General features: G+C 47.4%; 2 protein-coding genes across 2 annotated transcripts; one reads left to right on the top strand and one right to left on the bottom strand.

Annotated features, from left to right (window-relative positions):
- Positions 1-870: 870 nt before the first annotated feature.
- Positions 871-4,748, top strand: CSUI_007607 (uncharacterized protein; the record flags this gene model as incomplete). Its single annotated transcript, XM_068067752.1, has 8 exons — positions 871-877; positions 1,401-1,531; positions 2,110-2,223; positions 2,504-2,604; positions 3,050-3,140; positions 3,586-3,663; positions 3,905-4,064; positions 4,588-4,748. The coding sequence occupies 8 exons, from the start codon at positions 871-873 to the stop codon at positions 4,746-4,748; spliced, it is 843 nt and encodes a 280-aa protein (XP_067920269.1).
- Positions 4,749-6,032: 1,284 nt separating this feature from the next.
- CSUI_007606 (ubiquitin carboxyl-terminal) lies at positions 6,033-21,260 on the bottom strand. The gene is made up of 13 exons (XM_068067751.1): positions 20,842-21,260; positions 19,183-19,575; positions 18,116-18,536; positions 16,435-16,553; positions 15,717-15,801; positions 14,750-14,902; positions 14,043-14,210; positions 12,422-12,719; positions 11,244-11,599; positions 9,898-10,251; positions 8,626-8,877; positions 7,608-7,801; positions 6,033-6,991 (listed from the first exon to the last, which is right to left on the bottom strand). Exons 1-13 carry the CDS (start codon positions 21,045-21,047, stop codon positions 6,331-6,333), a joined length of 3,660 nt encoding a protein of 1,219 aa, XP_067920268.1. The 5' UTR covers positions 21,048-21,260; the 3' UTR covers positions 6,033-6,330.
- Positions 21,261-21,648: the final 388 nt, after the last annotated feature.

Genomic DNA, 21,648 nt, shown 5'->3' with positions numbered 1-21,648 from the left:
ACTGTGTACCGAGGAGGGCAGTGCCAGTAAAAGCCTTCTCCCCTTCCGACACGCACGGATCCCGAAACCCGGCCCGAGATGGCGAAGTTACAGCCCACAAGAGAAGGGGCACTTTTTTAATGGAGGACAATGACGTGCGGCTGAGTGGAGTGTGTGTGTCGGGTGCCCTGACCCGGGAGGAACGAACTAAGGTTAACGTCCCTGGCGTGCCGAGAATCTCCGGGTTATTTAGCCCCGGGTTAGGACACCGTAGCCCCTATGAGGCTCGGCGAATGTGACGAACCCACTCAACGACTATAGCAGCGCCGTTCGGGGCAGCGCTCCAGCGCCGTCAGTGCAACCGCCCAAATCCGACCCAGGCGTGCGCAGCTGGTGTCTGCTTGCCTAGTCTGAATTACCTCGGTAAGAAGACGGATGACAGCAGACACACGGCAGCTCCGCGAAAAGGGCCAGCAAATTTAATGCGCAACGAGGAGGGCTAATGCGTTCGTGGAATTGTACTGGGTCGGCCTACTCAGCAGCTGAGGACTCGCGGTTGGCCACTGCTTTTCCTGCGGAACTTCCAGGCAGCTCCGCAAGCAACAGAAAAGAAAACACTTTTTTCCTGCAGGTGAAAGCTGTGAAAGCCAGGCGGCCGACGGGCTACAGATGTGGTGGGCACACGGGCACTTCTGTCCGGTAGTCGGGGAAAGTACTGAATACCCCTGCATGCGGCGCTGCCTCGCTGGCTGCAGTTCGAAACCTTTCACTTTGGCACATTGGAGTTAGTTCCGGTTTGCTGGGTACCAGGGAAGACAGGCCAGGCACGTTCACGTGCAGGACAGCCTGCAATATCGTCGTGTCCGCAGGCATTTTCCGTTCGCCTGCTGCATGCGAGGTCTATGGGGCTGCTAGCAGCAGAATGGACTGTACGCAATACAAGAAATGCACTGCCATCTTCGGAGCTGCTCTCCTTCGGGAAAATGTTTTCCCCCACATTCCCGAAACTCCTCAGGTGAGGAAAGCCGAGTCAAGAATGCGGCTCAGAAGCAAAGGGCTGAAGAGTTGCGTGGATGCAAGTCGAATCGACAGGGGGTCGATTGAGAAGATGCCTCTAAGCAGAGCTGCGCCTTGCAGCAGGCAGCCGCTATAGCCCGAAGAATAAAAAACCATTCAGCGATCTCTGCGATTACATAAAACTTCCACTCGGAGGACTAACGGCGAACAGGTCTGCCGAAAGAAACACAAGTGCAGCTTTCTGTTTCGGCTCTTCGCCTTGATCGGAAAGCATTGTATCGAGACCACGACGTATTCGCGCCTTCGCTGCAAGTAGAGCTATGGCTTCGGGGTCGCGCCTTGTCAAGGGGTTTCTACATGAGGGTAACCCCGACGGCAATATGCAATGTGCGTTGGCCTCGCAGAGGCTTGCTCGGAAGCCCTTCAGACAGCACAGGAACTGGTGAAAAAGCTGGCGGCTGAGAAAGAAGCACTCGAACTCGCTCTTCAAAAACAAGCACATCACCATGCCTGCCACGTTCGAGACTTTCAGGTGGTGGGTCTCAGTTTGAGCTGACGAACTTCCAGGTTGGCAACATCATCCACACGGTAGAGGCACAGCTCCGGTATGACTAACGCCTGTACGGATCGCGACAGCCCCTGGTCCTTCCAGTGGTGCTGGCGGCCACGCAGACAGGCATCTCCCGTCGGCAGCGGGGTCGTTTGAGACGGCGGGCTACATACGGCAGCGCGTCACGGAGGTGAGCGCTAGGATGGACATAGCTTCGAGACCCCTTTCCGGGAACAGAACTAGTCGAAGCCTGCCTGGCTTGCTGTTTCTGGTTGCACACATACCCCCGGTGTGGCGCATGGTTGACCCGATGCTCGTCTACAGGAATGCAAAAGCCTCAAAAGTCGACTAGAACAAGCAGAATCCGAACTCCTCGGCGCCCATGAGGAACTGTGCAGGTGCCGTTCCGTCAACGCCGAGGTGAGCACGATGTACCTGTGCTTCCTCGGCGGGAGCCAGAGCTGCGAAACGGTGTGTGCGCTTTTGTCGAAGCCTCATTCGTGTCGGGACTAACTAACTTGCCTGGCCCCAATTGTGCTCTCCGCTAACGTTTCTTGATCCAGCTCGAAGGGAACTTAAGTGGCGCCTTGAAGCAGATCCGCGCGTATAGGGACGAGAAGGCGGAGCTGAAGTCTAGGCTGCACAAATTAGTACGGGAAGAGAAGGTTCGGGCCGAGGTGGGTCAGAAACAAAGAGACAAAATTCGCAGCATTTGGTCACTGTGGCACCGCTCGGCTATGTCCCAAGCGGTGTCCAGGCATTGGCTATGAAGTAGACAAAAAGTCTACAAAGATGGTCAGCAGTCCGGATGATTGTCCTCTGGCAACTAGTGAAGCACAGTGCAAGATATAGTCTCCTTGCAAGCCAGATTATTGTCAGTTGTCAGAGAACTCCTAGAAACCAAGTGTATCCGACTGAACGCGTACTAGCCGCGTGTGCCTTCCCTACTTTCACCAGGAGGCGCAGCGGGCATGTGACGCTTTGAGTAGCGAAGTCCGACGAGCCCGCTGCGGATCAGAAAAGCTGGCATGTGCTCTTCAAGACTGTCTCTTGGAAAGGTGGGTCTCGTGACTGCTTGACTACCGCACTGAAGTGCCTCTTGGCTTAACTCCATTCGGACACCGCGGCCACTGCAGAACTGTCCCTACTGGCCGCCGCTGTCTCCGGTCTTATTAGAAAGAGATTTTTCTAGGACTTCCGCATCCTTTTCCCTGCTGACAAGCCGTGGAGCGCGGGGAAAACTTTTGCCTAAGTCTACAGACGAAAGCAGGATGCTCGAGGACGACCATGGGGTGCGCGGACAGTGGCTTCGACTCGCTCGCAATGCTATAAGAAACGATGCGTCCGCTCTAGACAAAATGAGCCTTCTCTGTCCCCAGTCGTTGATAGGCCCTTCCAGCACTATATGTTATGGATTTGGACGGGTTCTGCCGTAGTTTTCTTGAGGCAGCCTGCGAACCATCTAACAACATGTCTGTGGGCCTGCGCCACTTTGCTCGTCAGACGGAGCATCCTCTCCTTCTTGACAGAAGTGTTCAGCACGCCCCCGGATACATCAACTCTCGTTAAACCCAGTGCTCTGCAACACCTCCAGGTAACATGGCGCCAAAACAGCGGCATCAAAGCAGGCCAGCAGCAAGCTACGCTTTTACTCGTCCAGCCTGGTTTATCTCGGAGCTTCAGTATTGTTCTGTCAAACGCTCCCAGTTGATCTGCCTCAATCTTATCCTCTAGATGAGGGGCCCACAGCCAAGACTAACTGGCGGGTTATCTTGGCGAATTCGCCCTATTTCTGCATCGTTCCAGAGGAAATCTGCCGTCTCGGATACACTGGCTGGAAGACTTGCTGACCGCGTGCTGCACCGGATACAGTGCGTTACCGAGCACCTTAGTTAAAGGGCTGGCCTCCTGCAGTTGCCAGGAGATTACTGTACGGCTGTAGCCGTTTCCATAATGGTGGTACCCTCTGGGTCCGTTCTGTCCGGAGAGCGTCACCACTCATCACCCCAAGCAGACGAGGTTGCCAATGTTTGCTGCAGCACGGGCGCGAAATGAGGGAGCTGATGAGCAACCTGGAAGTTGAAATCCATGACGCCGCCATGCAACTGCACCACATGGTACGAGGAGCTGCTGCGGGTAGCACTCTGTAACCTCGAAAGAGATGTTTTCTTGTCAGTTTCTCTTTCCTCTTCGCGGCAACGTTGGTGGAAATCGACTGGCCGGCGTTCGTCCACAGGGGCCTCCGTTGCGGCCTCGAAGGGTGCACTGCGATTTCACAGCACCTGTTACTGTCCCTCCAGGTTGACCACTGACTGCGGACAGCTCGGATTGTCCGGCAGACGTGTTTGTGTGATACAGCTTCAGCGCATTCGAGATGAGTCAAAGTACAACGACGCTGTCTTCGACCCGAACGTGCAGAGCTTCAGTGTTGAAGAGCTTCTACATAGACTAGCCCATGTGCACCAGGAAGCGTGCGGCAGTCTCTGCAACGAAGCAGTTCACTGCCAGACTCTGTCAGGTATAGAAACAAGAGAGACGGGAACCGCAATCCACCACAGTGGGATCCGGGTACTCGGCAGGTCTTTCCTTGGCAGTCGGGAAGTAAAGCAACTCGGTGTTGGTGACAACTGTGTCGCACAGAGAAATTCCTCTTGGGCAGGAAGCAGACTGCGCTCAACACAGAGTTCATTCAGGCCGTTCACCTTGGGCAGCCCTGGACGGGCGCGAGGTAAATCAGGAGCCTGAGTGGGTGCTATACCCTATGATTTCTTTGGCATCGAGTTGCGTTGCGCGCAGAGAGAGTCTCTTCACGTACGCCGGCCTTTTCCACCTTCCCTTGGTCTTTCTCAGCAGGATGAAACAATCGCCAGAAGAATGCTCTGTTAGCGATTCTTTGGTAGTACGATGTAATCTCTGTTACGTTCACTGGTTTCAACGCGATTGAGCTTGAAGACTTAAGCAGTGAATTTCGACTCACGGTGTCTCCACCAAAAATGCATCCCGGTCGGCTGGGAATGTTCCTTCTGTTTGCGTGTGTTCAGTAGCTTGCCGTGTCGACTGGCGACTAGAGAAAGATCGCTATCTTCGGCTGAAGCATCTTATCAATCGAAAAGTTGGCCAGCTATTGAAGCTTCAGAAACTCGCAAAATCTGGCGCAGCTGCAGCTAGTCGATGCTCCCTGTATCACGGAGCATGTGCATGATCTCTTTCTAGCCCCGCAAACGAACTGTGTGCTGCAACCGTGCAACCGTCTCCTAGAGTTCGAGACGACCCGGGACTGAGGCTGTTCAGGAGGCCTGCTGACAAAAAGTTCTGTCAGATGCGTTCTTCCGAAGAAAGCTGCGACATTGTCCCCGAAGCGGTTGACAAAGTCGATTACCCCCTGCGTACCGTTGCCTCTATGGGGTTCTGTCTGCGGAGGAATATTCGTCGTTTTCGTGGCGAGGCTGCAAGTGCCGTGTACAGCCAATCGCCTTGTCTCTTCCCTAGTTTGTGAGGTCGCCAGGGTTCCGTTGTTGCCGTTCGTTCGGCGCAAATAAAGAAAATGTCATCCCGACATAAGTGTCGAGATGACAGTCTTTGACAGTCCAGACTCATCTTTGTCACCCAACAAGTCTTAAGGTGCCGCCGGTTTTCTAACGTCGAGACTTCTCGAGGTGCTCTGTCGCAGCACGTTCACCGATCTGTTGCTTTCACTAGGAGAATTATTACCCAGTCAACGCCGATCCCGTTTGGATCGCGTCAGGTGAACGTCCAACAATGAGAGATTGTCTTCTTGTGTGTGTAACTTGTTTTGAGAAGTCTTGGAAGACTACTGGTGTGCCTGCCGTCAGTTAGTGCCATCGGTGGTTTCAACTCTCGACCAACAACCTCCTGTAGGCACCTAGCAGTGTTGAAGCTCATATCCATCACACTCCAACTCCACGTAAGCTTCCGGCTTTTTTCTTTCGTGCGAGAAATTCCAGATCAAGCGCGACATTGATTGGAGAGATAGGCATACCACTGCGACACACTGACACGACACCCTTGGCGGATCACGTTCGCAACTTTTCTAAATCTCATTCTCATTGCTATAAGGAGCTAACCTTGGGCTCAACCCATGGAGGACTAAGGCTGCTTCAGACACCCGATACCTCACTTGGCCCATGGAAGCCGTGCATAAAGTACCTTGTGGCTCTCCCGGCAACAGTCTGAGAGTACTGGCAAACGGTTACGAAATCGCCATATGCTTCAACCGGGGAAAAAAAGGAGCCTGCTTTGCTAGTGTTCTAATGAACACCTCCTGAAAGACGAGAGAGACTCGCGTCCGCTTGAAAATGAAGAAGCGAGCACTGTAGCAGAATGCTACACCACCACATTCCCGGTGTCTTTCTCCGTTTTTTTCTTCGGAGATGATTGTGTCAGTTGAACGACTTTGAGAAAAACGGGAGAAAAACCCCATTTATTACGGTATGTGCATGTGGCGTCGACACCTTTCTCTACTATACTAATCCCGCTATGCTTTTATTACACAAGAAGGTTACAGGCACATCTGGCACACATGGACCATTTGATAAATCTGCACTCATGCTCATGTTCTTCGCACCGTCACCCCATTGTGAACCTCGGCGCATTTTCGTGACCACTCACTCAGAGCCATTCATTCATCATAAAACCACGATTCATTTCACTGGAGACCCCTCGACATTTTGAGCATACGCCCCTGACAAAATTCGTAACGCCAGGGTCCTTAAAAGAAGTATTGCGAGTGCATTTGACGACCGTACGAACGATCTTCACTAGTCTTATGCTTCATCATCGACAAGATCAGCCCGTCTGAAGACATAGATATACCCAAGATCAACAGGAGGATCAACAGCCTCCGCGACTTTCTCATCGTTGAAAAGAACCAACTTGCCACCTTTCTTAACATGACATACATAATGCCCACAGTTCGCGTTCTTGCCTATGTGCGTGATGAACCCATGTAGCTTATAGACACCTTCAGCACGATCATCGAGTCCCTTACGGGCTCTTTCAAGTAAACTCAAACCACTACTATCGTCATCTTCATTCCCTCCACTCTGTCCATCCATAGTCACTTCATCTCCTCCCCCCGATTCTAGAGCATCGCTCCCAGTATGAGTCGAGATGAATGTATCAAGCTGATCATCATCCATAGGATTGTTCAAAATCCAGTCTGCAGCTCGAGCACAAGCATCTTCCCCTCCTCCTGGACCGACTGCCTTTAGACCTGCCCTCGCTTGTTTCTCCGAGAAGCCCATAGATAGAAGCATGACGACTGAGCAGTCATCTACAGCTGACGACGATGAGCTACTGCTAGTAGGGGCAGATGACGAAGATTCTTCTGCATCATTGCCATCCATGTCGGCTTCATCCATGTGAGATACAAGCCAGTCAATGCATGCGTCGACATTACTACTCTTCACTTCACGGCAAGCCCGCCTGAAAACAATCGCATGAGAAAGCTCAGGAAGAAGACAGTTTGGTGAATTTCGAACAAGGGAAGATCTACCAAGATAGATTAGATAAAAGGGATTGATTGCACAAAAAGAGAGAAAGAAAGAAACGCCTCGTTTCTTTCTAGCCTTTGTTCTCCTGTTGAAATAACAGAAGGCTTCATCTGCCTGAATGGAGCATCTTCCCTGGATCCGTTCTGCGAGCTTAGTCTGTAATGCTATCGGACGAGTGTATACATGTATCTAGGTGAGGGATCGCGGAGAGAGAAGTGAATGTGGGGTAAGTAAGATCGGAGGAAGCGTCGCGGGAAGTCCTTTCAGTCCGAAAGGTATCGCAGTATCCGATGCATGCATGCGTAAACTTTGATTGACGTGAAGCTTGTCTACCCGTGTATGCCACACTTCAACAACACAGCTAACCCTTACACAGGGCCAAGATCCCTTAGAAGTAGAATTCACACGAGACACAGAAGAGTGAAACAAGAGGATAGCTCAATACAGGCCAAAGCACGACGATAGAATGATGCCTCTTCGCCAGAAGTATTTTCTAAGTCACCAGGCATGCAAGACATCGCATGAGAAAAAGACATCCTTCCACTCACCTGCATGCCTTTTCACTGAAGCCCATCGACTGAAGAGTGGCAAGAAGCTCGGGATCTACCGCCTCACTTGTGCCACTACTGGGGGGGGGTGGAGCCAAACTGTTGGTATTGCAACTATCGTCTTCGGGAAGAAGTGATTCTCCTTCCTGGAGACCTTCTCCTCTTGCATGGGCTATGCAAATTTCTTCAGGGACCTACGCGGGAGATAAGATAGGTAGAGAGAACAAGGGGAAATACTCCGCGGTCGCTAAGATTCTCACCTCAAAACGGATGTAAACACGTACTCTTTTGTGTACTTACAAAGACACGTCTGAATATCTCTACCCACACCTAGTTCTACCCACATAGAGATACATACACATAGGTAAGCTAGAGAAGAGCATCACAGCACGTCCACTCAGCTGTACTTGTCTTGGCGGAGTCAGAACCAAACAAAGTCAGTGGATATGCCTACCACATACACCACCCTTCAGTGATATACATGAAGTGCCACCTGTATCTCTCTTTCTGTTCTGCCTTGATAGACATCAAGTCGACAACACAGCGAGATAGGCATGCATACAGGGCATAGCTCTACTTCTTTTCCATCGCCCCTTATCGACTTGATCCTGTGTAGAGAGAAACTCCATAGTCACCCGACACACATAACGTAAGTCTTGCCAAACGCAGACAAGTACAAGACCTTACACCTCCAGATGCGTCTACGTAGCAGAACATGTAGGCCTGCACAGGGGGATCCACGTGACTCTATAGAAGTATGAACGATTCTTTTCTCTGTCTCGCGATCTGATGCTTAACCCCCTACATACACTCCATCTCGTCTCTTTCAGTCGCACCATCCTACACCCTGCTCTTCAGGGATCAGCATGCAAATCTATCTCATCGTCTTTCCGTCTCTCTCTTTATTCCCTTCTCATCTATGTACACACACATTCCAAACAGAAGAGGATATGTATACAGCCATCTGCCTGTAATATACACACGTCACGTATAAGCTTCTAAAGGAGATATAGCGTACCCGAACAGAGCAGTAGAGCTTCTTCGCTTGCCAATGTTGATCAGCAAAGAACCGCTTGAGTTGCACGAGAAGATACGGAGGAAACGTTGCCAGTCGAAGTGTCTTGGAAGCTTCACCCTTTCTCTTCGTAGCCGCAGAATAGTAATCCGTCAACTTAGAAGACGCGAGAAAGTCATTCAAGCACTCAGAGAATGTGAAGGAGGGTAGATTAAGCTCTGCAGAAAGACGTGCATCTCCTTCTTCCACGGATGCCTAAGAAGGGACCCAAGAAGACGGAGACAGCGACGGGGGGGGAAAGACGAAAGACGAGATAAAGTCAAAACAAGGGTCTGTAGAGCACGCTGAGAGATCAGTGTAGGTGCAAGGGAAGAAAAGAAAGGAATGTTTTCTCGGGAAGCAGTAAAGGATGGAATGGACTGTGCTTCTTCTTGCAGGACCACACTCAGTCTCAGAGAAGTAGTGGAAAAGAAGAACGAGCAAGAGAGAGGAGACAGGAGACACTGCAGAGGTAGGTATGCACCTACACAAAACACATGCGCATATGCATATATGTAGGCGCACGTCTGTATATGTGCCACTATATATATGTATATATATATATATTTATATCTACGTATATACGCTGGAAGTAGAATACAAAAGGCGTTGCTAAAGTAGGATCGCGCCGGCACTGAGGTGGATCCTTCTTACACCGCCACCAGCTAAGAGACACATAGATATGTGAAAACATATATTTACATGTGTACGTAGATCTACGTGTATACCTATGGATGTAAATGGAGTGTAAGTTGAAAGTCGAGAAAGCTGTCCATGCTAGCCATCAGAGAGGAGAGTCGTGGATCTCCTACGAGACAGCTGAACGCTTTCATGAAGAAAAGTAACCCTTGGTGACACAGCAGCCTTCCTCTACAATGCTCGTGTGAAAAAGACGCGAAACAAACTTCTGTTTTAAAGCGATCAACAGCTTCACTCCTCCGCCTCTCCTCCCCTGAGAATGACCTCCGAGACACACCTTAAGATGTCTCTCCCGCACGACCAGAATTAAGGACTGGCGTCAGGGCATGAGAAACACTTCAAAAGAACAGTAGGTACTCCAGACCTACCTGAGAGAACTCCGTGAAGAATCTCCACCAAAGAAGAAGTAGACGCTCTCTTCTTCTATACATCGCTATAAACAGATTTCACATCGACGTCCAGTCCGAGCATACAAATACCGTATCGAAAAGAAGAACGAATGAAGACAAAGAGAGGAGAACAAACAAGGGATCTTACTGGATGTTCTCGGCTTCCGCCTGTAGTCATCAAAGTCGATGAGCTAGGAGTCTCGGATGTCTGTGAGATTGACGCAGTCTGTTCTGCGGCTGTATCTCTCTTTTCCATCTCTTCTTCTTTTCCCCCTTCTTCTTCTTCTTCTTCTGCTTCTGAGAGCTTCTTATGTCGTTTTTGAGTCCGCTCTGCTTTCTGATGCTGTGTGGATTGGCGCAAGCCTTCCTGTTGAGCTTTCTGTGCTTGTTCGAATTCTTCTTGAATGCGTGGGTCTAAGGGGACGGGTAAAGATAGAATTTGCTGCTGGAGATAGGAGTAACGAACTTTCTTCGTCTCTTGGCACTGAACTCTCTGCTCCACCTACAAGGGAGAAGAATGAGGGCATCAAGAAGGATACACAGCAAAAGAGACTGAATCTATCGGAAAGAAGGAAATCCCACTCCATCATATCTGTCTATCTATGTCTATCTATCTATGTCGAGTGGAGCGAAAAAAGGGAGAGAACGCTCGACGGAAGACGGGGGAGCAATCGAAGGAAACTTTGCTTTCGATTGAGAAGGAAGAAGCGAAGAAAGGAGAGACCGAGAAGACGAATGAAAGCCAACAATCCAGAGGCTTCTCGAGCCTCCTTCTGGTATTCGCAGCGCTCAAGTTTATTTCACGAGAAAAATGGTGGAAGAATTCACTGAGAAAAAACTCCTCATCCTGTGACTATGAGCCGAGCAAACAACTTCTTGCAGGCGCCCTTGCTCTCCTTCTTCAAATTTTACAAAAAGCCGCATACAGGAGTGTATGTACAGAGATGTAGGGATATTTGAGTAGGTACGCATGTATGAATACCATGTATGAATGTGTGTGTGTATGAATATGTATGTACGAAGGAATACGGGACGTATGCATAGACGGATATGTATGTATGTATGTTTGAATATGTATGTATGTGTATATTGTTGAGCCTGCGAGGAAGAGGTCAGTGTGTGGTCTGAGACAAGACCGAGGAGCTGAAGAAAAAGAAAAACAGGGACGCCCTAGATTAACTACAGCTGGCTAAGAAGACATATCGCTATCCAGTCGTATCGAAGAGTACTATATATGAAAGTATCAATCGATAGAGACCAATGTAGCCACACAGAGACACAAGAGGCGAACATAAAGAGACCCGATGGTGACTAGAAATAAAGACAATAGAAGGAGACGAACTCTGAAACAAGACTAGTCGGGTGGACAGAAGAAGGAGATGAAAGTGTCGAATGCATTTGCAAGCTGAAGCGGGGAGCTAGATACGAAGTTTTCTGGGAAAGCAACAGACGAGGTGTAGATACACCTGAGTGGTTCCCCTACCCTACACCTACAGCAAAAGTGAAGAGCTTTTTGATGTCACTTCTTTTAACGGCATCCTGTGCTCTTGTAAGATCTGATTCTTTACAGCCAACCGCAGCTACGATACTTGAATAAAGATCAGCCTTCTTCTTTTCTCCTGTTTCTTCTCTCTTCTCGGAAGTACGTTCCTTCGCTGTATTCAACCTCTTTCCAGCTTCGTCTAATTTTTTCAAGACTTCTTTGTCTCGGCATTCGAGCCATTGAAGAAGCAAAGAAAGAAATTCTTCTGCATCTTGTTGATGTGAGGTAGCAAACTCTGCATGGAGCTTCCCGACCAGCTGTCTGTACACCTGAGGTGTGACACTGTCCATATCCAAATACTTCAGGCCTGGAAGAGAAAGAGAAACAACACGAAGAAAAGATCAAAGCAATGAAGGCAGACAAGTAAAATGAACTAGACACTCCTATTCTCCAAACATTTTTTCTCTTGTAAACAATCCATTATCTTCCTCCTCTTCTTCATTCTTTTCTCTCTTTTTGATTTCGTGCTCTTCCATTCCTTCACTGCGCATCTCTTTCTACAAGAGAAAAGAAGAATTGACTCTCTTACGATCCTAAGAGGCCCCTCTCTTCTCCATCTCTTACTTCTTCACCGAAGACCTTAGAAGAGCAACGAGAGAAACGTGCTTACGGCATGTGAAGCTCTCGTCTCTCCTCATACCTACATTGAAGAGAGGCCTACTAGGTTGCGGAGGTAAACCATCAACAACCTCCTCCTCCTCCTCCTCTCCACAGCCCTGCTATGGAGGTTTGGATGAATAGACTACAGACAGGTAAACCAAACAGATAGATAGATAAACATGTAATCTAGAAAATTCATTGGAGGACCGAGAGTCATCACTAGATCTTTACGTCTCGAATTCCACGCTTATCTCCTCTCCCTATCGTACACGCCTGAGAGAAGAAGTTATCTCCCTAAGCGATTTGAGACTCCAAGAGATTACAGCACCCGAATCCAAAATGAAAAAGAGACAAGAGAAAGAGAGAAACCTCGATGGCGCACGCGTCTCTTTCAACTTTCATACAGCATACCTCAGTCACTGGCAGGAAAGGAAGTACCTAGCTCTTCTTTTTACGAGACACATATGAAGAGATCGTACACGAAGGCTCTATGCGCGCATTCACTTCTCTCTCATTCCTTCGTCCCTACCTTTGAGAGAGCTTTCTTGATACTTCTCAAGAAGTTCCTCCACACTGTGAACTTCGAAGAGTTTCTCCTCAAGCCCCTTAGCTAGAACTGTCTGTAGAATATCGGCTTTTCTACGGACATCTTGAATACGATAGCGATGGGTTTGTAATGCCACCGTCAATGAGCTCTGCTGCAAGAGGAAATCTGAAAGAAAGGATGACGGGGAAGACGAAACTGTCGAACCACAAGGAAGAGATGTCAAGAGGAGCGGATAGAGGGAAACGTACTTCTCTCGGATCGCTGGGATCGACGTCACTACCTAGAGACAGAAACAAAGAAGGTGTAAAAGATGAAAGAAGGAATGGCGTAACACGAGATGAAAGAGATTGAGAGAACAACACTAGGACAAGCAAAATGAAGAGAAAGGAGAGAATCACGATGACAATTGAAAGAATAGAAGGAGGTTGTGAAGCTCTAGACGAAGAGTGGTGGTATATCGAGATATAGATATATGTGTAGCTCTCGTTGTTTGCTGGATGGTATAGATAGACAGCAGATAACTACCGACATCAATGAGGAGAAGAAAAAGACGTGGCGCTTCGTGTATTTATTGGGGCTTGGGGGTACCTGTCTCTAAAAGCATATACAAACCTTGAAAGATTCTTCATCCCTGTCAAGCGTTGAACTGTACATACACCCTGTGCCTTGAAGGAGACTTTTCTGCTGACGAGATCGATCGATATCTGTATATGTCTAACTGTGTACTGTCCATCTATATCACATCGAGCAAAACAACGAGCATCACATGCAGATACATATATATATATATATATATGCGACTGAAGTTCTCTTCTTCAACACTGCATGTAGATCGAAGCCGAGATGTGACCTGTTCACATACATTAATGTGAATACATATATGTGTGTAGAACTGAGGAGCGGAAGCTATACAAAGAATTTCATGGGTGCAGACAGGCATGTATACGTTCTTTCATCTTTCCCTTTCATCTGTCAGAAAGAGTTCACAGGCACCGTTGCCTAAAAGAGCTGTCCTCCTAGTGGATGTTGACTCATAGTCAACGCGTGTGTGCACGGACAAAAGAAACTGAATAGTATCTGCATTAACGTCTATACATACATATATATATATATATGATTAGATATAGATATGGATATACATAAGCACACATGTATGTATGGACACATGCATATATCCACATGTACCCATGTATATAAATATACATAGATCTATAACGTACGAAGATGTACGAATATATATACATATACCAACACCGGGGATATGTCTTGATAGATCAGCGCCTACGATAGTAAGGTAAGGACTGGATTGACCACACATACAAAGGCAAGAGGAAAACTGAGGGGGGGAGGGGGGGAGAGAGAGAAGTACTGTCTGTCTACTGCCTGTCGGATGTTTCAAAGCTATCTATCACTTGAAGAAAGATGTGAATCGCCTGCATCCAAGAGAGAGAGCGTAGAGAGATCAACACAGTCCGACTTGAAGAACGGAATGGATAGTCTCTCCGGCAGGACCAAATCGAGCTAGAGAAGAGAAACAGATACAGTGTTTCTATCACCTTCAAGAAAAGGTTCTTTTCTTCTTCCTGGAAGCAAAGGGACTCACCTGTAGCACAGAGTTGATATAGCAAGTATTTCCGAGGTTCCTCAAGCCGATACATCCGGCTCCTTGAAGAGATTTCAAGTCTTTCCCATCCTCTGTCGCTCTGGACCACTCGTGCTGAACATTCCAGTCTAGCGCCAGTTCACTCGTGGTCTTCTCTGTCTTGGACAACTGAAAGAAAACATACACGAGAGAAGATGAATACCAAAGGCTCTTCCCAAAATGCCGTCCTTCTACTTTCTAAATCTATCTACACATATAGGAACACCCCAGACGGAAGTCCATACATACTCATACATGATACATGCCCACGTAGTCAAACCCACTCATATAGGAGAGGTCGTACATATTCATACCCATTCATGCATATGCATATATATACATCTATGTATAGGAGAGATCAGTACACCTTGGGGAGATGAGGAGAGAAGGAGGAGAGAGTAGCGACGGTTAAACACCACAAATGGCCGTCAGAAATCAGTCGGTGGGAACCCCCCGTTCTCCTACTCCTACGAGGAAGTTCGATGCAAAGTTCATTAAGAACTTCACTCTTTCTTTGTCTCTTTTCTTTTCCTCTCTTCCTATTTTTCTCTCTCTTTTTCTATTGCATACAGAAGTACTCTACACACCGGATAGACCCCCGGTAGACAGGCACAGACCCTAAGCTATCGAAAAAAGAGAAAGGAGAAGAAGAGCCGCTGGAGCCTGACCTGTTGAATATTGACACCGAAGTGAGAGAGATGATCAGGTAGCAAAGGATCGAGAACGCTGGTATCTTCATCCGACGCATAAGAGTAAACATCCGCTGTATAAGGCGTTATAGTGCCTAGCTTAACAATTAAAGGGTATTTCTTTCCTGTATCCTGAAAGAAGGAGAAAGAAAGAAAAGGCAACCAAGCCATCCATTCTCTCTCTCTAACACACACAATACAAAGTAGGGATTGAAAGGAAGAATGTAAAAATTATGATACTCGTCTCTCCGCTACTCCAAGTTATAGCAGGAAGTCCATGAAGATACTACGTACATGCAGATATGTACACATGGAATAGGTACGAATGAACGAATGGATGTATGTCTGTAGAAATATGGATAGGTGGATCTACATAGGACATACGTGTCTAGGAACGCAGAAAAGAGAGAGAAATGTGTAGCGGGGTTGATATATCATGAAGGGGAATATACCAAGTCAGTGAAAGACAAGAGAGAAGCTAGGACAATGTTCCTCGAAACCTGAGACTTCTTAAAAGTATCGATCCTATGCCGCGATGCTCCCTCCGAAGTAAAGAGAAAGGGGGGGGAAAAAACGAAAGGAGAAAGAAAGAGGGAGAAAGAAAGAAAGAAGTCGAAGACATCTTGGCTTTCCATGCAATAAAGTTACCGGCGTAGAAGGCGCAGCAGCACACACAACACATGCACCGGGACGCCTTCTTCACTAGGTGTGACGAGCCATAGATACGAAAAATCTACTAGCGATTCTATTGTCATCAGTTGGCAGCGCCGCCCCACGAAACACCGAGCCCATCATATCGAGACGTTCATAGTCAAGATAGCTATGAGTATGCGTTTGTATTTACCTATCAATCTCTCTCTCTTATAAATGTACACAGTCATATCCACCATGACTGTGCGGATTCTATATAGATGTAGATATGTGTAGTGAAGAGAATTTCTCTCACATTGTAATGCCGAAGCGCCGCACCTTCACGTCCATCCGCGCACCCTCCGCCTACACCGTAAAGCTTCCTTCCACACCCTATGTGTCTGTAAGGGAACAAAGACACGCGGGCAAAGACTTTAGCAGACTTCGTGGAGGCGACCCAGAAAGTGCATTACCACATACGATATGCCGTCCATTCCTCTAACTACCGTTCGATTCCATGTCTATGAAAAGATATCCCGCGGAAGGTTGACCGAAAGTCTGCATCTCACACTTGGGGAAACTTTCTTCATCTTTTCCACACGGGACAAAAAACACGGTCGTAAACGAAACATATCTTCGAGATCAATAAGCTGTCTATACACTCAATGTACCATATCTACCTATATCAATCTATATATATATATATATGTATTTGAGAACGCCTTAAGAATGAAGGAGGCATGGCCTACAGATGATGTGTATATATATGTATATGTACGCATTCATGTAGGTATAGCTATGTCAAGTACCTTCAAGAATGAAGAGAAAACATCGGGTGGATCGATTGTTTACATACCTTACTATGGATGAAAGTACAACAAGTACGATATGGCAGTTGCATGTATAGGTGTATTCACGCTCTATCTTTATGCACAAAATCTGAGAAAGAGACCGCAGTCCATATCTCCTTCTGTAGAGAAGAGACATACATCATGCAAAGAGAAGAGAGAATAAGGGATTAAGAAAGAACATACCCATCTGAAAGATTAAGCCAGAGATTCGTGGAAGCACCGCAGTCTGCACAGCGCCAGTTGTTCGGACCTATAGAAGGGGGGTTAGGAATCTGCTCTAACTTCTCCGCATATTTGCTAGGCTACACGCATATCGTTCACAGACAGAGAGAACAAGAAGGATATTGTATATATATATATATAGGTAAATCAACACAGATATACGACTACAGAAGGACAGTCGAAGAACGCCCGGAGTCCACTACCGCCACATGCTGCCTTTTCACGTGTCTCTCGCCCCTGCGTATGAAGGGGTATGAGGGACGATGTTGAATCTACTTCCGTATGTCGCTAGTGTTCCTTTTCCAGAAATGAAATGGAATCGAGAGATAGAGAGATTAGAGACAGGTGAACAGATAGACAGACTGAAGATAGATAGATGGATGAATTGAAAGGCACCCTGCAGTCATGAATGATGGAGATCAACTGAGCAGAAAAAGAGGGGGAGCTTTGTACATTGTTGAAGACCTAGACATGATTGTATTCTCTTAACGAAGCACCAGAAGAAGATGTCGCGATAGGATCTGTAGATATATACATAGTTAAAAGAATGCTACAGATCCCTGTGTAAGAAGTGAAGAGGGCATAACACAGGTGTTAGATATGTCTACGTAACAGATGCACAAGAAAAGAGTACTCCCCGACAGGTGGGTTTCCGTAGATCCCGAGAAAGAAATGGACTGCCAAAAGACATGGGAGTTGAATACACGGACTGAACAGCACAGACTGGAAACAGAGAGCAGCTATAGAGACATGTAGATTTACACCGTGCAAAAAGAGCACCGCCCCACGCAATAGTCGACGGGAAAACTGAAGGGACAGAGGAGCTATGCCCCTGGACGCAGAGTTACGCAGACGGAAGAGAATACAGAGTCAACCCGATACAGTTATGAACGGCTCGATAAGGAGAAGATCAAGACAGGAGAAAAGCAAAGGACAGAACACTCGCAAGAAAGAACCGAACTGAAGATCCTTGCGTTCATGGAAAACATGTGGCGATGCAGACGAGAAAGAATTTCTGTAAGGAAGACTATACTCCCGGTGGTGTGGTACTATATGGAACTCCTTGACGCCTCCGTCACGTCACGTGCTGGAGGGAATTGTCTATACACTGTATGTATAGGCATTACGCATGCGCACGAAAAAATTAGCGGAGATTCTCTTGTATAGAAACACACATCAAGGCATGCATACTTGCGTAGCCATACCTCCATATATAGCCATACACATTCATGCTCGTGTATGCGTGCATACTTACGCACCTTCATTCATACATGCATATTCATACATACATACATATATGCATGTTCATACATACATATATACATACATGTTCGTTCATACACACATACATGCATGTTCACACATACAAACATACCGTGTTCGCACATACATACCTACATATGTGTCATACATGCGCGCTGACACCGTGCCCATACATACATACATCCCCATTCGAGTAACCCCCCGTACGCTCGTGTATACGGTTAAATACATGGACGAGCTCCCTTTGAAGACTATCTATTTACTTATCTATCTGCCCACATTGCTCCCCTGTAGACATAAAAGAGAGAGCACGTGACAAGCGGTGTACTGCATGCAGGACGTTTCTTCTTGCTTTCCTCTATGGAGTGTTCTCACTCACTTTAATTTCTTCTTCCCATGCAGAACCCCCTCCTCCTCCTGCTACACTTGAAGCACTAGCACCTGTTCCCCGATGCTCGATCAAGGCTTGGCATGCACTTCGAATCATCTCAGGAATTTCTTCACTCTCTAGCGAAAGAAATGCAAACTGAGTAAGAAGAGATTTCTCCCAAGACATCTGAGCTTCCTGTATGTGACTCTCGTCGTTGGCATTCTTCTCAGACGGAGAAGAAGAAGAGACGCCCGAAGAAAACGAAGAAGAAGAAGAGGAGAGACTACCAGCAGAACACCGAGTGATCCTAGGATAAGAATGAGACGGAAGAGTGATGCGGGATGGTAAAAGTACTAAAGAAAAAAGAAAAGTCTGTGTTAAAGCCGAAGGGCAAGCATCACCTGAAACGTCTCCTTCATCCACACAAAACCTGATCGGAGATAGACCAGAGAAGACGAAAACAAAGAGACACGCAAGTAAGAAGTCACCTGGGAACAGAGAGGGACCACAACTGAAGAGGTGAACAGAGCAAGATTTACGTCAAGCAGACAAGAAATGAGGGTTGCGTGTGACCAACTATTATTCATCTACCTGGCATGGGCTCTTCGTTACCTACCGATCTATCTAGATTGAATCTGCCTGTCTACCTCGAGGTGTCCTAACAGGAAACCCTAAGCAAAGGACTCTCGCATGTCGAACCCCTAGGCAGCACTCTCCAAGTGAGTGAGCGGTCTCTGAGAAGAAAGCGGCGTTTGAAGGAATAGCGCTTCTCTTCTCTTCAGCAAGTCTAGGCGTCTCACATCCTGTATCAATCCATTTAAACATATGGATATAGATCTGTGTACCTCCACATGTAGATACAAACATACAAGGCACCCAGTGTCGTTACGGCCAACTTGAGGTATGCTCTATCTCTGATTTGACGATCTATGAGCGGGGCAAGCAAGAAGAAAAAGATCTTCCCGCTGCAATAGATCTGCGCGACTGCCTTCTGGCAAAAACGAAGGATGGGCATATATGATTGTCTTCTCTATTCTTGATCGAATGCCATGCATGCTTAGAAGTAAAAAACATACCCTCCTTCTACACCAATGGCGAGCTTCGAAGGCTTGTTTTTCTGGGACTCGGACGAGGAAGAAGAAGAAGCAGATGAGGAAGTGTCTTTGACGTCTGTATTTGTTGGAGCGTTTTGAATCTTCTCCAGGATTTTACATGCATGCGCACCATCGACGTTTGAATAGACATGTAAGTAAAGACGCTGATGCGGATGGATACCCATAGACTCTTCTCCTGTGTGGCCTGCCCCGGTCCGAGATGGAGGAGAAGACGCAGAGGTCGAATCCGCTTGGCTGTTGGACTCTGAAAGGGACGGCGTGACGAGACAATCGACGAGCAAGCTATCAATCGATGCTGCTAGGAAGGTCCTCAAGTTTATGAAAAGTCCGCAGGGTGAGAGCGGAGTATCGAGACTAAGGGAAAAGCAGAAACAAGAAGACACAACGACACGCTCTATCTCAGCATCATTCTCAGCTCAAGTCGGCCAATCGATCTTCCTCTTTCTTCCTTCTTATCATCTTCTCTGTCACTTTCCGTATATTCACATGAAAGAATTGCAAGACGAGAAAAAGAACAAAAGGAAGGAAAAGTCAAAATGAAGATGTACAGAAGAAGAAAAGGAAAGACAGAAAGGGGTGACCTTTATTAGAGAAAGAAGACGAAGAAGATATATCTAGGGTGAGTGTTTGAGATGCTGTAGAAGTGCTGATCAGGGACCCTCATGTAGAGAGAGATGTAGTAAAGACCGTTTCATTTGTAACACTAGAAAAGAAGACAAGAAATCAAGGTTGGACCGAGAGGTAGATCTACCTGCCTGCATGCGACTCCAAGAAAAAAAGTGATTCTCCAGACATTGAAAAGATAAAGGAAACCTGTCTTCACAGCTTCATACACGGATGAGGGAAGGTACGCTTCTCGGTTTGTAGACTCGTTACGCCGGAGCAAGCTTATGAGCTGTATAGAAACATGTGTAACTGCTCTCTGGGGGAAGACGATCATTCTCTGGAACGAAGACTGTTTATTGAAGAGATGAAATAGATACATCATGTGTGTACAAAGGAGTTACATCGCGTGGATTAATTTCCTATGTAGCATGTGCCTACCCAGGTCCTCTTCGTGCTTGCCTGACAGATGACCACAGCCACAGACTTGCAAGTAAACAAGTTAAGGTGCCGGTTTTCACAGCGGCTGTTTCTCTCAGAGACCAAGAAGAGACGGAAAAAAGCATTGGCGTGGACCGTCGATGTATAGACACCGGAAGTGGTAGGAGCGGCAGTAGCAGCAGCTGTAGAGAGTGAATATGAAAGGACGCTTGAAGGAAAGCAAGAGCATCTTATCATGAAAAAAGACGTCGAAAGTAGCGGAGTGGCTCTTTGCTCAGAGAGTGCAAGCAGATTCCCAGCACGTACTTTACCGCTCGGGATCAGCGACCAAATGATGCATCTATCAGTGCGCTGCGCTACGAGAGTGCCTATTGATTAGTATGATCGTTTAGTAAAGTAGCATGGATCGCAGCTCCATTCTTGGCTGACTATGAAGGGAAGATAATAGAATCGCTGGTCATGCAAAACCCGTCTGTCAGCCTTGTTATATCGGCTGTCTTGTAGAGATGATGGATCTGCTTCTTGAAAAAGATAAATATCTCCTTCTGTTTTCGCCCTCTTGCTCCTGGTCCGAACCTGTAAGTGCACTGGGTCTTCACGACAGTATCAAGACAGCTCGCCACCCGTGCCTGGTTGATACAGCTGCGAAGTTCCTTTGCGATGTCTTCTGTGAGATGCTTTTTTACAAACGTCTCAAACGAGGGAACAACTCTGGAGGGTTTCGCCTGCAAGGGACACCCTGCTTTCCCAGCGGGAAAAGAAGAAAGTAGAGGAGCTGCCATTGCGGAACTGTAATAACACGCGGTCTCGAGCAGGAAGGAAGATGGAGACAAGAAGACGACGATACAAGGGCGACGACGACCCAGGAACAGTCAGAATCCGAAGCACTCGACTAGGGCGGAAGAAAAAAAGCGAATGGAGAATGAAATGGGTAAACCTAGTTTGACGAGATGCATCGAAATAGAAAGAAACAAAGCTAGAACTCTCTTCCGGGGTCTCACGGAAGTGGTACTAACAGGTTCCTCCACAAATGAGGCTTTTGTTGTAGATGCATGGGTTGGCAGCAGCGGTCAGAAGAAGTGCATGCACAGGACAGAACAACCACTTGCAAGTCTTGCTGATAAAAAGTCTCCAGTGGTGAGTAAGGACTCCGTAATGCATTTGGAGTAGAAGTCTGCAATCGTCAGTACAGTCTCACTTGTGCTTCAATCTGTGTCTTTCTTGTGAAAGCAACGAGCGACACTCGGATGTGAAGATCGTCTCCCTTTGACAGATAAGACTCCACCAAGAAAAGGAGCTGCGGGTGTACGATCTCTTCTGTGCCAGTACACGGAGACCACAGCCAATAGCAGGCGGCTAATTGTAACGGCTGCGTTGTGACTC

Source organism: Cystoisospora suis (assembly GCF_002600585.1).
Source record: "Cystoisospora suis strain Wien I chromosome Unknown contig_4069, whole genome shotgun sequence".
NCBI lineage: Eukaryota > Apicomplexa > Conoidasida > Eucoccidiorida > Sarcocystidae > Cystoisospora > Cystoisospora suis.
The sequence above is the reverse complement of the archived record's forward strand: the minus strand, read 5'-3'. Positions and strand labels throughout refer to the sequence as shown.